The 17,470-nt window shown below is 45.8% G+C and overlaps 1 protein-coding gene across 1 annotated transcript in view; it reads right to left on the reverse strand.

Moving 5' to 3' along the window:
- The window catches only part of LOC126235206 (nephrin-like), a 190,324-nt gene that overhangs the window by 171,842 nt on the left and 1,012 nt on the right, over positions 1-17,470 (reverse strand). The window contains exons 2-4 of the mRNA XM_049943935.1: positions 13,568-13,762; positions 10,846-10,980; positions 2,296-2,434 (exon numbers count right to left, since the gene is read on the reverse strand). Coding sequence (XP_049799892.1) covers positions 2,296-2,434; positions 10,846-10,980; positions 13,568-13,762 — 469 coding nt within the window. The remainder of the gene's footprint in view (positions 1-2,295; positions 2,435-10,845; positions 10,981-13,567; positions 13,763-17,470) is intronic.

The raw sequence follows: 17,470 nt of genomic DNA on the forward strand, positions 1-17,470 counted from the left end.
TATTTCTGTTACCTGTAGTTAAAGTTCCTGTCTAAACACTTCAAATAATGTACTGGTAGTTTTTATCACGTTGAGGTAAGCCATACCATCGCTCACACAACTTCAATCAGAAAGTATTGCTTAGGGTTCGCTGGCTCGGCTGACTACGGTTATACCATTGAAATATATGTAGTTCTTCTGCCACAGTTTTCCTTTGGTGGTCATTTGCTCGCTTTGAAAACGCACACATACTTATCAGTGGGTACATAAGTAAGAATGTAGAGATGTCCGAAACCGAATTTCCCTCCTACGTATGTGTGAAACCGAATTTCCCTCCTACGTAAATTTTTCTTTACGTCCGACTTTGCATGAATTTTCATGCTCCTGTGGGACATACAGCAATCTGTAGAGAGGAAAGCAAAGACAAAAGCTGCATTGACATAAGGTACAAACAGATCTGGATGGTTAGCCTCCAAAGCTGCGTTACTGTCAAGGATGATGTGATCAGTTTGGCTGATCAGGTCCATCCCGTTGTACAATGTTTGTTCCCCGATGGTGATGCTGTGTACCAAGGCGACAGCTCACATCGTCCAGGACTTGCTTTGTGAGCACGAGGTTGAACTGTGGCATCTCCCCTGCCCACCACGGTCACCAGATATCTACTTTGGAAAGACGGGTGCGTGATCTCAATCCCCCTCCATCATCGTTACCTCGACATGACACTATTCTGCTGGAAGAGTGGTATAAGAATCGCTTGAAAACCACACAGGATGTGTATTCATCCATTTCGAGATGACTGAAAGCTGACTTGAAAGTCACTATATTATACAGAGTCCGGCAAAAAGACCTCTCGTATTTCAAAAAGTAGTTGCAAGCAGACAAAGACACAGAGAAAATATTTTCATTTGTTAACAATAAATGATTTTTAAGTCAGCTGATTTTAAAAATTATTTCCGCTAAAAGGCATTCTTCGCTGTTGACACTTTGATGAAGCCTTGCCCGGAAGGTCCATGGTTGTTCGTGCCATATCCGGTGAAATTGCAGTCACTTCTTGGGTGACTGCCTCCTTAAGTGCTTGCAGGTCTGTGGGGGCGATGTTCCTACATTTGCCCCTTTAATGGTACACAAGTAAAAAATTACGAGGAGACAAATCGGGTGAGTTGGAGGCTAGGCGATGTCTTCTCGTGAAGAGAGAAGACGTTCAGGTAACAAGTGCCTCCAAATTTCAAGAGAAGGCCTTCAAGTGGAGGGCGTCGCACTGTCCTATGGAACCAGACTTCTGCCTCTTCATGGTCCCCAACAAAGTGGTTTAACTTAGGTCGGAGGAAGTTCTCGTATCATGTGACATCAGCGAGTCGCAGGATGGCTGTGAAGTGGTCGCTGGTGAAGTACCTGAGGGTTTTTCGCAGCCCAGTAGTGGAAATTTTGTTTATTTATAGAACTTGACAAGTGGAAGTGGGCCTCATCAGATAAAATCAAAACAGCGCCAGTGGGAATGTTCTGAAGAATTTCATGACACAGCTCTGAGAGTTTCAAAATCTCCCTCACTAGATTTTTAGGTAACCATAATTTTGTATGGGTGCATGTGAAGATCTCTGTGCATGGTTCTTCTTCCATTCCTATGAGAGAATCCCGGGGCAGCTGTATATTTAAGTGCCGAATGCTTTGGACATTGCTAGACGGACCTCTCACACGCGCCACATTTTCCAGCGTTGTTGCTGGTCGGAGTGGCCAAGCGGTTCTAGGCGCTACAGTCTGGAACCGCGAGACCGCTGCGGTCGCAGGTCTGAATCCTATCTCGGGCATGGATGTGTGTGATGTCCTTAGGTTAGTTAGGTTTAAGTAGTTCTAAGTTCTAGGGGACTGATGACCTCGGAAATTAAGTCCCATAGTGCTCAGAGCCATTTTTGAACCAGGGTTGTTACAGTCCAAAGTCGGCCTGTAAATTTTCTTTTCAGTGCAGTACCTGATGTTCCAAAGTTTGATACCCAAACTCGAACTGTTTTTTTTCTGTTCGGAACCGAGTCATGTGAGCATGTTCTGACCGAATGCGAAATTCTTGCCGAGTAGCAGTCGTAGACACACTATACTCATCCACAACATACGCAATATTCTCACCTTGCCAAGCCATTGCGCCTGCTGAAAATGGTAGGTATACCGCTACCGATCGATATCCCCTGGACAGCTTTATCTCCTCCATAACCGAGACAGCGGCCTCTGCGAATGCAGGAGATCTTTTTTCCGGACACTGTACTTGGTAGTGTGTTGTGTCTGTGGTCTTTGCATATTTCTGTCCACATTTGTAAGTGCGGATACTGGCGGATGCTGCCGCAGTTGGGCCCTAGGACAGACTCTGGCAAGAAGTCGCGGCGCGTCCGCCCGCCGGCGGCGAGGTGACACAAAAATTTATTGCCAAATCTGCCGGCGCGGCGTGGTGCGGCGCCAGACTGTCTATCTGCAAATCGACGCGGCCGCTGACGAGCGTTCCATGTCGCACACGGAAACGCCATTAACAGCGGGCGCGGCGCGTATACATGCGCTGGCCGCTGCCTGCCGGTTGCCGGCTAACGAGCGCCAAATTTACTGCCGGCAGCGCGCGCTCTCCGGATGATATTTCGACAGCGGCGCGGCGCGCAAATGTGAAAAAGAGGAGGGGGGAGGGCGGGCAGGGGGCCTGCACCGGTAATGGGCGGAATTGGCTAATTGGAAAGGTGACGACGACAAAGTTTTTTTCCTTCTTTTTCTGTGTTGCTCTTTTTTTCCTGTCCGTTTTTTTTTTATTATTTGTCGCTCTGCAAGCGAGCGATCAGTTTTACATGACGCGGCGTTTGTAATAAATATTAATGCGGCACGGCCTGCTGGAAAATTGGGAAGTCCTCTCTATATACAGCTTCCCGTGTATGGCCCTCTCCTGGTACGGCATTCGGTTCTCCAATCTGCAGCTGCAAAATCTGGCACCTACATTTGCCCCAGATTTTTTCTCAGTAATGTCGGAGCATTGTGCAAACAGCTGCTGCTCTCATTTGTAATGAAAATGGCTCTGAGCACTATGCGACTTAACTTCTGAGGTCATCAATCTCCTAGAACTTAGAACTAATTAAACCTAACTAACCTAAGGACATCACACACATCCATGCCCGAGGCAGGATTCGAACCTGCGACCGTAGCGGTCTCTCGGCTCCAGAATGTAGCGCTTAGATCCGCACGGTCATTTGTAATAACCTGCAAAAATACCTGGCCAGAAGATCTCATTTCATCGCAACGACGTTTCGTAAATTAAGTAACTAACATCTGTTTATATGAACGTGTGGCGTCCATTCTTTCGGACATGTCCGGGAGACCAGATACCACTCATTCAAGTAATTGATTCACCTCGATGGGCGCGCATTTGCGATGAACACTGTCCGGGTCGCAAAAAGTGATTAAAACAACTGCCTAGTAAGCAGGAGATCCCGGGTTCGAGCCCCGGTCTGGCACGCATATTCACTAGTCGCCGCTGATTCCGCATAGAGTACCGATGCAGCTGATATTATTTCCTTTCCTTTCCTTTCTCCCCCTCCCCTTCAATTTACGTATCAACATATTTCTGCCATAAAAGTTTTGCTGAGTGTCGAACCGCGTCGTAATGTAAAAAACTGTGCTGGAGAAAATAAAACTTCGCCCACCATCACAGTGGCCTCTATTATAGGTTTTTACATTATGACTCGGTACGATAGAAAACTTTAATGACAGCTGACTCTGGCTGCGGAAGCCTACATATTTATATAAACGTCTGTCTGGTTTGCGATACGATGTTTATCCACAGAATAGCGTTCCCACAACGCAAGGAGATGGCAGTCGATATACTGTAAAAGATAACTGAACATGCATATACGGTTCATGAAATGATCATCTGCTGACACTTCCTTATCCCTCGCAGTATACAGCAAAATGACGGACCGACAGCGAATTTAAGACTATATCGATGATCAAAATTTATCGTCAGCTCTGCTCTGAGTATCGACCGGACTTCATGGACAAGCAGATGATATCCGCCATGATTACATCAGCAGCGGATCTCATTCAGTCAGCAAAAACCATCTTGGACTTGTGCTTGGTTCAAAATGGTTCAAATGGCTCTGAGCTTTATGGGACGTAACAGCTGAGGTCATCAGTCCCCTAGACTTAGAACTACTTAAACCTAACTAACCTAAGGACACCACACACATCCATGCCCGGGGCAGGATTCGAACCTGCGACCGTAGCGGTCGCGCGGTTCCAGACTGAAGCGCGTAGAACCGCTTGGCCACTACGACCGGCACTTGTGCTTGGGCACCGCTGAGAACCGTCAGTTTACCGTCCCGGAATCTGTTAGCCGTTTATGGAAACTGTTAGCCGTTTATGGAAACTGTTAGCCGTTTATCGCAAAAAGCTAATCCCGAAAGCGTCTGGAAACACGCTATTCAGTCCAACATTTCTACACAGTTTCCCTTGGTTTTACGATAAATTCCGGAACTGGAATCCGAAATATTCCCAACTGGGATTCCGTTTGTAATACTATTAAGCTCGCCTGGTATCTAGCTGAAAGAAAGGTAATTCTACTGTGGTCCAAAACTGGGCTAGAGAATGAAATGTATATAACAAGATAGAACTAAGTCGCAGTGAATTCCACAAGTTTTTCCTAATGATCAACAATAACTTCCCGATTATTCTTAATTTAACTGCAACAGAGCAACAATTCATTTAGAAGAATAATTCCATCGCTGGCTACAACACTTTCGTACCACTCTGATGAACCGAAAAATATAAGTGGTGGGGGGAGTGTTGTTGCGGACTAGCCCTGGTACAGGAGGCATGCAAGAAACGTGGAATTGGAATTAAGTATACTATATGCTTCGATATGCAAATGTCGAGCACTTCAGTGCAAGCTCACAAAGTGAGTTGGAGTAACACCATCTTCATTCAGTGCGTAAGAAAAAAAAGACGCATTCGATTGTTGTTTGTTTGTGACAAGATCGTGTTGCGCATAGTCTAAGAAAGCGAAAAGTGTACTTGCAAGCATCGGGATTCAACAGCAAAAGGAACGTGGCATATCGAGACTGCTGTTCATCGTTAGGCGATCTGCTTGCTGGGTTCAAGAGGGCTATGTCGGACAACGGCCCTTCACGACTAGCAATATCGACTGTGCAACGTCATGCACCCACGTCACGTAGCTGTGAAATGAACTTGGTTGCAGCAAGACAAATACCCGTAAGTGCAGAGCGACGTCGTCTGCAGTACCACGGACTCTCAGCACGGCGACTACTGTTACGCTTCCCTCGGTGCGGTGGCAAACGCACGTCGACAGTGGCGTGCCCAGCCACCACACTGGACACAGGAGTGGCGCCGCATCGTATTTTGGATGACTTGTGCGGGCAGCACCGCGATAGACACATAGGTGTGTTGCCAGATCTTGCTCGCTTAGCTGCTAATTTAGACAGCAGCCGTTACACTTCTGCACTGTTATGGACAGTGGCTGCAACAAGATAACGCAAGACCGCTGGCCGGTGTAGCCGAGCGGTTCTAGGCGCTTCAGTCTGGAACCGCGCGACCGCTACGGTCGCAGGTTCGAATCCGGCCTCGGGCATGGATGTGTGTGATGTCCTTATGTTAGTTAGGTTTAAGTAGTTCTAAGTTCTAGGGGACTGATGACCTCAGATGTTGAGTCCCATAGTGCTCAGAGCCATTTGAACCATAACGCAAGACCGATGTTATCTGCGCTTCGGTATGTGTTTTTTCTGAGTACTGGCACGCCTCAGCTGGTACTAGGCGGCAAGTAAACAGCGCTACGCTAGTACTGCCGCCCCTTTCTCACTCGCTTGTTTTCATCAATGGGTAGAAATAAAGCAAACGCCAATCAAGGACGTCTATTTCCACCAATAACCAGAAATAAAGCAAACGCCAGTAAAGGACATCTAACATCCCTCTTCCTCATTCTCAGTACCCTATCAAATTGCGAAAAAATCTTGATCCGCTAATATGTACGAAAGAAGTAAAGTTTTTCTCCTTCAGCCGTAACTAAAACAGACTGAGGAAAACGTTTTGCAAAAGTAGCCGAAATTCGGAGGGATTTTACATATTGAAAATCCGGTCACATAACCTGAAGAATTTTATGGACCACGTGTTCTTCCTGTGCGTACTATATTTAGCTTCCATTACACTCCCAAACAGCCAACGGGCTTGTCGTAGTGGCACCGGTTCCGGCTAGAGAGAGAGCTGTGGTAGGCTGATTCGTGGCCCTTGCTTCTCGATTCGCCGAAACGTCAAGCACAAAGTTACTTTAATCGAAGTATAGATCGGGCGTTATTCGTGAGCCGAGACCGCAAGCCACAGAGAACCAATTGGTATACGCCCACACTAGCTGAGCAAAGGCTGACCGCCACTTGTCGCCTTCCCATCGGGAAACGCAAGCCAACGAACACGTCTACAACACGCCAGCTGGCAAAGTGGCTCGGCCCATCGCGAATGCCCCCTGAGGGACGAGGGGACCCCGCAGTTCACAGTGTGCACGCGCCCGGTGTGTAAATGTGTGTGTGTGAGTGCTGCGCGCTCGCAGGCGCGTCGTTATGGCTGCGGCAGGCAGGGCGCCTGCTGAACAAGCTTGGCGCCGCCAGCTGCCGCGGGCCGCGACCGGCATACTAATCGCATGCCCGGCATCAGCGCCGCTCCTCGCCGACCCGCCAGCCAAATCCCCGAATAAATCCGCCAATGCGGCGGCTATCTGGCGCGGAAAGGCTCGGGCCCGCACTTCGCTAATTGACTCTCCGCACAACAAAAGTAAATCGTAATATTCGAAATTTTTCGCTACACGACTAATCGGATGGAGCACCAACGTTTTCGCCCCAGATTTTTCGGTCGAACGGTCTAAGCCTCGCAATTATGCTTCCAGAACGCGCGGGAACTTTTATTTGATTCTGAATGTCCGACGCAACACTGGTAATCTTCACTGTAGCGCGAAATGGAAATACGTAGACTCCCTGCAGACGAGTAGCTGAATTAATATCCTCCTGTTTTCGAGCACGTCTGTCATAGTAGCAAACGTCGCATCTATTTATTTACAATGAGAAAATGACAATTTACTAAAAATTCATTTTTCTCTAACCTGTCCCATTACGTACGTCACAGTATAATCATGGCACATAATCCAAAGCATTCAAAGCATTAAAGATACCTTAAAAAATCTGTGGATGACCTCGTTCAGTATACAAATACTTCTTTCAACTCATAGTTCAAACAAACTTTGAAGCGAAATTATGAGGCCCGTAATTGTGTCAAAAATAGAGACGATATAATAATAACAATTACTGGCTGCCAGCAGCCTTTTTGTAACACAGTCATTATACAGGATGAGTTTCAAAAAGTTCGAGAAATTGTCACTGAGAGCAAAAGAGAAACGAAAACATTTGTGTAAGTGCAACGTCACTTTGCTAGATTCCATATCATATATACTCACACCGTACACAAAATAATCAATAAATTAATTTACTTCGAGAGTCAGCAATCACCCCGAATGATTTCTTGAATAAAACCGTCCAGATTGTGTAACAATTTTCTTTATTACACCGTTCCGGCAAGTGCCATAATCACATAAAATGGCTCTGAGCACTATGGGACTCAACTGCTGTGGTCATAAGTCCCCTAGAACTTAGAACTATTTAAACCTAACTAACCTAAGGACAGCACACAACACCCAGCCATCACGAGGCAGAGAAAATCCCTGACCCCGCCGGGAATCGAACCCGGGAACCCGGGCGTGGGAAGCGAGAACGCTACCGCACGACCACGAGATGCGGGCTCATAATCAGATATCAGAAACCTATAACTTGTAAAACAAGGTTCAGTGTCAGTATTAAAGACCTATACCTACCATTAATATACGTATTGGTTTCCAATACCGACACTAAAGCTTTTTTTGCGTGTTCTAAGCTTTTGATATCTGATGACGGACGATAGTCGAAACGGTGTTTAAAGAAATTAATTAACCGATCTAGACGGTTTTATTCACAACATTTGTACAAAAGATAAGTCACCATGAAACACATTCTCTAGCATTGATAATGGCTTCAGTTTGTCGAGAGAGACAGTCCACAAGCTTCTTCACGTACATCATATCTGGCTGAAGCTACCCATTGATTATATCCTGCAGAGGTATCAAGCTGCGTCGATTTCACTGCTAAGTCTCACCCGCTGTTCCAAATAGATCTAGACATACTGAAATTCAAAAGCTATGTGATTCCAGGTAACTTTTACCATTCTGATGAAGATAGTCTCAGAACTATCGAAACCTGGTTACTGGTTCAAATGGCTCTGAGCACTATGGGACTGAACATCGGAGGTCATCAGTCCCCTAGAACTTAGAACTACTTAAACCTAACTAACCTAAGGACATCACACACATCCATGCCCGAGGCAGGATTCGAACCTGCGACCGTTGCGGTCCCGCGGTTCCAGACTGAAGCGCTTAGAACCGCTCAGCCACAACACCGGCCGGCCCTGGTTAATGTGCTTTTTTTAAAATAAAAATGGGTGTGCAACCACAGGACGCACGGCTGATGCTCAAACGAGAGATGTATTACGCAGTCTCGTAAACACCACTGTTGCACTTTTGGAAGACGGGGGTGTCCGCAGCACACTCTTCATGTAGATGTAGACGAAAGTGCAATACTTTCTCACCGATAACATTGAGATGTTCATCCTGGTTCATGTGGGAATGTAGGCTTTCTCGGTGAATTTGATCGGCGAAATCTTTTTGGGTTATCAGCCGAGTCAAAACGTCATCTTGTGGTGCGTCAACAACTTCGCCTGAAGTTAACGAGTAGGAAACTCGCCGAAACGTTCCGACAAGACGACGTTACGACTCGGCTGATAACCCGAGAAGATTTCATCAAACATGGTTCATGTTCGTGATAACATGAACTAGTGGACCCTAGTCCTGGTATGTAAAACACTTTCAAAACATCAAAGTGCCACCCCTGGCCTGAACTGCATCTAGCACACACTGCGGCTTAAACGCCTCATTGGGCCGTCTGTGCATTCTACGCCTGGCTTCACTGTGAAGGCTTCGTCGTGTGCAGCACCAGTGAGCTAATGTCCAGTATGTGTTGTTTGACCTAGTGAAGACATTTATGCCACAGCGAGCATTGGCCTTTTGCGAGGCTCCCGACTCCGAACCGTCCATTGCTTACACTACTACCTTTCAGAATGTTCGTTCGGAAATTGTCTGAGATCGATCTGCGTTCGTTGACACCCACAATTCCTTTGGCTTTGAGATCTATTGCCACTGTAGGAGATCGTGACATGCGATTTTAATAGTGGCCATATTGAGGATATAACCAACAGTGAATGTGTGTCTCTAACGTTATTGTGAAGTAAATTTGACTTTGTACTACTGGTTTTTTGAGTGGTTTCGAAATGAAACCACTGGAGCAGTACGTAGCCTTGATGAAAAATTTATTCAAGTTTAGATCCACTGCTGCTTGTTATTTAGGACTATAATCTATTTTCGGCGTTGTGAGTTGAAGGAAGTTTCGATGTGTGGGATTTTGTCTAGGACAAATGCGACTCTAGATTCAAATATATTACATGAGGTTATGGGTGATTGGGAACTATGTCTCAATGGCTCCAAAGTGCAAGCATATCCTTAAAACAACTCACTGTGTTCTTTTTTTTGCCTGTTTTTTCTTCTGTTCGTCGCTTTCTCTGATAATAAAGATTAATCTTGCGAAAAAATTTAAAATTATAGTTTGAAGTGAAATAACCTCCTTAAAACAATTGATTGCCTACTTTTTGCCAAATTCTTCTTGTATTTGTTGCTTTCTATGATAATAAAGATTAACTTTGTGAAAAATTTTAAAACTGTATTTTTTCATACTATGAGGGTAAGGGGTGAGTAATATTTTTCCCAGTGAGCTTACCATGCCAACACCTGTACAGACATTTCAGTTCAAAATGGCTCTGAGCACTATGGGACTTAACATCTGTGGTCATCAGTCCCCTAGAACTTAGAACTACTTAAACCTAACTAACCTAAGGACATCACACAACACCCAGTCATCACGAGGCAGAGAAAATCCCTGCCCGCATCTCGTGGTCGTGCGGTAGCGTTCTCGCTTCCCACGCCCGGGTTCCCGGGTTCGATTCCCGGCGGGGTCAGGGATTTTCTCTGCCTCGTGATGGCTGGGTGTTGTGTGCCGTCCTTAGGTTAGTTAGGTTTAAGTAGTTCTAAGTTCTAGGGGACTTATGACCACAGCAGTTGAGTCCCATAGTGCTCAGAGCCATTTGAACCATTTTTGAGAAAATCCCTGACCCCGCCGGGAATCGAACCCGGGAACCCGGGCGCGGGAAGCGAGAACGCTACCGCACGACCACGAGCTGCGGACTAGACATTTCAGTCGACGACACTCCACACCTAAGTGTGCTGCTGTTCTCCACGACAGTGGAGGAAATTTTCATTAGATCATACTAGTATATGTTGTCTACACACGACCGCAGAACTTTAACAGCGCCTTCCAGGCGACACGTATGTGGGCTCCCCTGCGATACACACTGCCTCCCCTGCTCGAGGAAGCGTTTTCGTGGGACGAAGGGTCATATCGTTGCTAATTGATGGTACTGCAAGCCACTTATGTCCAATGGCATGAAAGTTGTCATGGCTTCCACTGGACTGGCTATCGTGAATGCACTAACAAGCGTTTTCCGACATCAAACTTCATCTGTGACTTACCTCGTCAAAAAACGCCTACCAATTTTGCACGCTCCTTCGAAATCACCTCGTATTGTGGGGCGTTTTGCCGGAGACCACACCTAAATGAAGGTACAGGGAGAGCGAGGGTATGGCGCGGTACTCACCGAGCGCGAAGCCGTCTTTGGTCCACTGCACGCGGCCGCCCAGGTTGCTGACCTCGCACTCCAGCATTGCCTCGCCGCCCTCGTGTACGCGCACGTCTTTCGGCAGGATGCGAAAGTACTGCTGCTGCGACGCGCCTGCAACACCGACGACACGCTCATCACTTGACGTCCGCCACTCGGGAATGCTACACACTACTCATCTCAAAAGCTGAAATAATTCACAGAGAAGGAGAGAGAGAGAAAGCGATAGAGGGTTAGAATTATCTAACCTTAAGGAAAATGGAAACTGAAAACTATTAACTTCAGGACGCGATAAAAATAAAAAAAATATTTTTGTCACATTTAAACACAAATAATGTATCTTGAATTACGAATAGTGCAATAACAAGGAACCGTGTTTTGTGATTGGTTGTTTTATCGTTAGTGTTCAATAGACGGAAATTTGTTTATAAATTTCTGTGTTATTCTTTGACATTGTAAACGTGATCTGTTGATTTAATTATCGGTTTCGCCTCACTGACGAACCATCTACAAATCAATCTAGAATGTTGTTCAATGTGTGTCAGTCGTTACACATCGTCGTATTCTTAAGATTTAAGTCGCCCTAAAATGAAAAATCCAAATTGGTTATGTAAGTTGACAACGTTAATCACAAATCAAATATTGTTACAGAGTTTGGGGCGACTTACCTCTAAGCAATAACTGTCAAGCACTGAACAACATTTTATACTGACATGGAGATGGCTAGCCGATACCGATAATCAATAAAGAAAATTTGCTATCTTGGCGTAGGATTTTTATCCGCACATGTTTTATGCATTTCTGTTTTCGGTCTGTTGCATCATAAAAAATTACATAAAACTTTTAGGTATAAAAACACACGATCATAACATTATTTTAGATTATGCAGTAAAAATAGAACCTATTTGTAGGTAAAACAAAATATTTCGAACTTCCTTGAGTAAAGCCAGCCACTGTGGCCGAGCGGTTCTAGGCGCTTCAGTCTGGAACCGCGAGACCGCTACGGTCGCAGGTTCGAATCCTGCCTAGGGCATGGATGTGTGTGATGTCCTTAGGTTAGTTAGGTTTAAGTAGTTCTAAGTTCTAGGGGACGGATGACCTCAGATGTTTAGTCCCATAGTGCTCAGAGCCATTTGAACCTTGAGTAAACAGCTACGAAAAAAGTTAAATATTGCTCGTTAGGTGTAGCGTTACAGGGCACTGAAACGATACACACCGTGAAAGCGTGAAGATCACCGTTTGCAGAAATTCGAAGTATGGTTTTCGAAGAAGGGAATGAGTGTATAAATTAAAGGTAACGCGGATGTACCAAACGCTTGAACGAGAAACGGCAGTTGCTAAGTAAAACCAGGATTAGGAAAATATATTGATTAGCTACAGAGTTCGATGAGAACGGACAGTAAAAATAAAATGCTTTAAAGTGGACCTCTCCGCAGGGGTGTGTCACTGAGTGAGCGCATGTGACACCTCTCATGCTGATCCGTTCATGATGGATGGGGACGTTGAGCCGTGGATCTACACAGTGGATCACCGTCTCTTTTCTCTTATTATGAAACAACTTTCGTTTCTTGTCGTTAGCGTTTACCCCGTTTAGCTATAGGCTAGATTCGGAAAATTTGTTTTATATGAATGGGTCAGACATGTCCTAAAGAAAACACTATGAATTCATGTAACTGATTCGCCTCGATAGGCAATGGATCGACCATTCTCAGTCCGGATGCAGAATTACGTTCGACCTGCCTGCGGCAATCTCAAAGTAGAGGACATGGAGGGGGCTGTGGACTGGTGGCGCTAGGTGTGAGTGTGCGCCAACCGGGAACCATGCCGAGATAGTCCGTGCATTTGCGACAAACAATATGATCGGGTGGCTCAGTGCTAGTAGGCACGTGAGCGCGGGTTCGAATCCCGGTCCGGCACACATTTCCGCTCGTCGCATAAAGTCCCGATGCAACTGACATCAATAGTTACTTCCCTTTACTTTCCTTTATCCCTTCTTTCAGCTTTACTTTACATCAATTTATTTTATTTAACTTTGCAGTCGGATGCCCTTCCTGTTGCCACAGCTGTCAAGGTAACCTAGGGGAGGGAAGTCGTGTGCGACACTTAACTGTTTGATCGTATTTTAAATGTTTGTGTATCGCATTTCATGAGACGGAATACGAGGACCAGCAGAGCATTTACCAAAAGGTGAGTGAGAAACCGCTTGAAAACCATACCAGCCGCGGTGCGGATCGATCCGGCTCACAAGCTGCCGAATTACGCGTTACGCTATACGAACAGGCCTTTCAGTGTGCAACAACGCAGTAGTAAAATTAATGGGAAATATATTCGCTCCTGGACCAAGGTGCAGTCGGTTTAATAACCAACCAAGCGTAAACAGTAAAAGAGAAATGAATTATAGGCATAACAACGCCAGCTCTATTACACTATCCGGTAGCTGTGAGCAGTATACAGCGAAAAAAAAAAGAAAAACTAGAACGTAACGTCCCGGCGACGGAGAGGTCATTTGTGATGGAACATAAGCACGGAATGGAGAAGGCATGGAAAGCGTCCGTGATCTTTGCAAACGATTCATCTGTAAGAACGGACGGGGATTTGATAGCACCCGCCTGCTCTCTCGGTTAAAACGCACTACGAGAACACGGAGCTGCCAGAGAACGCAGATGTTCCGGGGCATTTCGAGAAGAGCAGGAACACGTGCCCAGCAGGGAGAGCGGCTGTTTGCGTAGGCGGTTCCACAGGGAACTGCGAGGGAAGGGGAGTCGCGGTGTGTCGCTGTACAGAGGAGCGGCCAGCGCGGCGCAGCGCAGCGCAGCGCAGGCGGCCGAGATGGTATCTGGGGGCAGGCGGGCAGGCGGGCAGGCGGGCGCGCCGGCACCTGCCACGGCGCCGTAATCTGCTTAAGGCCGCCTCTATCAGTTTTAACTGGATTAAAGTTCGACTTCCGCCGCTGCCGGCGCCGGCCGGCGCTAGCGTAGGCCCCAGGGCTGTGCAGCGTGCAGCGTGTGCGAGCTCCCCTCTCCCCTTCCTTCTCCACAAAACTATCCTACACGCCTTCGTACGTACTTCCCAGAGGCGCCAACCGCTGAAAGGGTCTTCAAAAAGCTGAGGCGTCCTTTAGTTGTCACACAAGCTCTCAAATAAGTTGTGCACTTCAACCATGTGGTACCATGGTATTTAGTAGATCAGAGGTCCATTCTACCAAAACTACAAAAAAAAAAAGAAGAAAATTTTCAAATATGTGTGAAATCTTATTGGACTTAACTGCTAAGTTAAGCTTACACACTACCTAACCGAAATTATCCTAAGGTACACACACACACACACACACCCATGCCCGAGGGAGGACTCGAACCTCCGCCGGGACCAGCCGCACAGTCCATGACTGCAGCGCCAAAACTACAGTACGGTAGTTTTGATACACTACATAAATGATGTAGTAAATGGTAAGATTATCAGTAGTAATGGTAGCAATGGTATCGAAAGAAACACAAATGGAAGTGTAAGTAAGAAACTGGGAACCACCAATTCTCTTTGTTTGTTCGTTTCGTTTGTTTTGCACATAATTAGAACCCCACATCATTCAGTGTTAGTCCATTGTGTATTTTATTTCCTTACAGAATATAAACTTCATTTTATATGTAATAAAAATGAGATGTTCTGCCCTTTTATGTAACGAAAGCAGTTACATTTTACTTTATATATATATATATATAATGCAACAGTTCCTGTTACAACCGATAAATGCGAAAGCTGTTTATCAATAACAGAAACAAGGTATTGAAGCGATGTTTGATATATTTTTGTTCTCTGCTTCTTTTACCTTCCTGTGGGGAAATTGCGTTCTCTATCGCTGTATAATAAATCTATAAAGTTTTCTAGATTTCTATTACAACATTCCTCTGTTTCACATTACAAATCGACAATTTTCGAATAAACCCTCAATTAAACATTGATAGTTTCAGTTTTCTATAAATACTCTTTATTTTTAAGTGATAGACACGAGGATAATTATGTGGACCAAAATTGTTGTATAGGTTACACAGCTCTTTGTATATTCTTACTCTGTTTCTAGATGGTATATCGAGTTCGGATTTCTAGTGAGACACCGAGCGGTCTAAGGCGCTGCAGTCATGGACTGTGCGGCTGGTCCCGGAGGAGGTTCGAGTCCTCCCTCGGGCATGGGTGTCTGAGTTTGTCCTTAGGATAATTTAGGTTAAGTAGTGTGTAAGCTTAGGGACTGATGACCTTAGCAATTAAGTTCCATAAGATTTCGCACAAATTTGAACATCTAGTGAGACACTGATCGCATACATAAACAAAATGATCGTTATGAGGTAAAGTAGTAGTAGTAGTAGTAGAGGGGTTTTGTGGGCGCACGACAGCAAGGTCTTCAGCGTATGAGGTAAAGGCAGACAGGTATTCAACACACTTAACCCAGGCACGACCTTAACTGATCAAAGCTACTATGAAAACTACCAAACTACCGTAATACACGCTTACATATATGTATATGCAATAGCCTACAGTAGTGTTACACCTCTAAGTAGGACACTTTTCCTCAACTCCCGATCTATTAGGACCGGCCAATAAACTGCGACTGCTCAGCAGCGTCTCATACACATAAATAGCGTGAACCCGAACTCCATCTACAAATTTCAAAGAATATTTTGGTACAAGGATCCGTGATGTCTCCTGACTAGTAACAGAGCAACTGCACAAACACATGTTTAGGAGCTTTCGCTGGTGCAATGCACCTGAGCGAAACACCGGACTATCACTTGATGATGAAGAAAATTTTCGAAACGCGTCGGAAATAAAAGATTTAGAATTTTGTTTTTATTTATATTTCAGTTACATTTCGTTTGATTTATTACTCCCATTTTTCTTTATGTATGTTTTGTATTGAAAATGTCTGCAAATAACTGCAAATTTCGACGTTATGCGATTGTGTCTTGTTTGCATGCTAGTTAGTTGTACGTATACGTTCCCGGTACTTCCTGTTGACAACAATAATGCCCAGTGATTTCTTCTCCTTCAGGCTTGCCTTCAGTAGGGAACAGTGTTTTACCTCTCGGATAGTGCACCTGAGAGTACTAGATCTTTTTTGGTGAGTACTTCAGTCTAGTGACTGATACTAGAAGCACATGGAGGCGTGCGCACTAAAGATGGCCACAAGCAGCTTCCGTCATTTTCTACAATGTTTGTTGTTGTTATACAAGAGGTTCTGTTTTGTGCAGCATTTGTAAATATTTCTCGTTGTGCACGTGTAAGTGGCTCTGAGCACTATGGGACTTAACATCTATGGTCATAAGTCCCCTAGAACTTAGAACTACTTAAACCTAACTAACCTAAGGAAATCACACAACACCCAGTCATCACGAGGCAGAGAAAATCCCTGACCCCGCCGGGAATCGAACCCGGGAACCCGGGCGCGGGAAGAGAGAACGCTACCGCACGATGCACGTGTAAGTGCTGGGTAATATATGGAATCTACTTCAGTGGTTCACGGACATTGCTTCTGATAGTGTTGCGGAAGCTGCACAGTATTTCGAGACAGCTGCTTACTGACGTGTTGCTGCAAAGGCTCGCCAATATACACGCTGGCTCGCTAGAAAAGCGCAGACGCCAAGGGGTGGGGCTACAACATCATCGTAGCTGCTTACTGACGTGTTGCTGCAAAGGCTCGCCAATATACACGCTGGCTCGCTAGAAAAGCGCAGACGCCAAGGGGTGGGGCTACAACATCATCGTAGAAGAATCATACAGCCGGCCCCGGTGGCCGAGCGGTTCTAGGCGCTTCAGTCCGGAACCGCGCGACTGCTACGGTCGCAGGTTCGAATCCTGCCTCGGGCATGGATGTGTGTGATGTCCTTAGGTTAGTTAGGTTTAAGTAGTTCTAAGTTCTAGGGGACTGATGACCTCAGATGTTAAGTCCCATAGCGGTCAGAGCGATTTGAACCATCTGAACGAATCATACAGCACGGCGACATCCTACGCCCCCTGCCGAAGAAACCGGTCACGGTCTTTGTACGCGCGACGCGGGAAAAGCGTGGCAGCAAATCGCGGCCCAACGCGCGCTCGGGCGGACTGTTGGCAACCAGTTTAAGTGGGCAGACTCCGATTACCTGTCTGTGTTGACTAGGAATCGTTCATCTGTGGCCGAAAATGCCCTAGTACCACCTTTGCTCATTCCCATGCCTTGCTGAGTTGAAATCCCGTGTGTTTGTTAATCAGTGCGTATTTCGACAGCTCTTTAATGATGGATTCCCAGTACGCGGAAGCGGACGAAAGAATCTTTGTCTCTCGGTAATTCATGCTGTATCACGCATAGAGACAAAGCTCAACCACAGCAGACTTTTCTGACTGTTGTGACGTCTATCTTCAACGTATCTATCCTTAACAGTGCGACGCGGCTGGCCAATATATGATTTCTCACACTGGTACGGGATTTTATATGTCCCTGGTCTCCTAAGATCTAGATTGCCTTTAACAGAATCCAGCAACGTTTGCATTCGCGCTAGAGAGCGGAGGACATATTTTATTTGATGTTTCTTGAATCACCAACATAGGGTCGAAAAATCATCCTCCCGGAGTTCTCCAC

The sequence above is a fragment of the Schistocerca nitens genome, chromosome 2 (assembly GCF_023898315.1).
Source record: "Schistocerca nitens isolate TAMUIC-IGC-003100 chromosome 2, iqSchNite1.1, whole genome shotgun sequence".
Lineage (NCBI taxonomy): Eukaryota > Metazoa > Arthropoda > Insecta > Orthoptera > Acrididae > Schistocerca > Schistocerca nitens.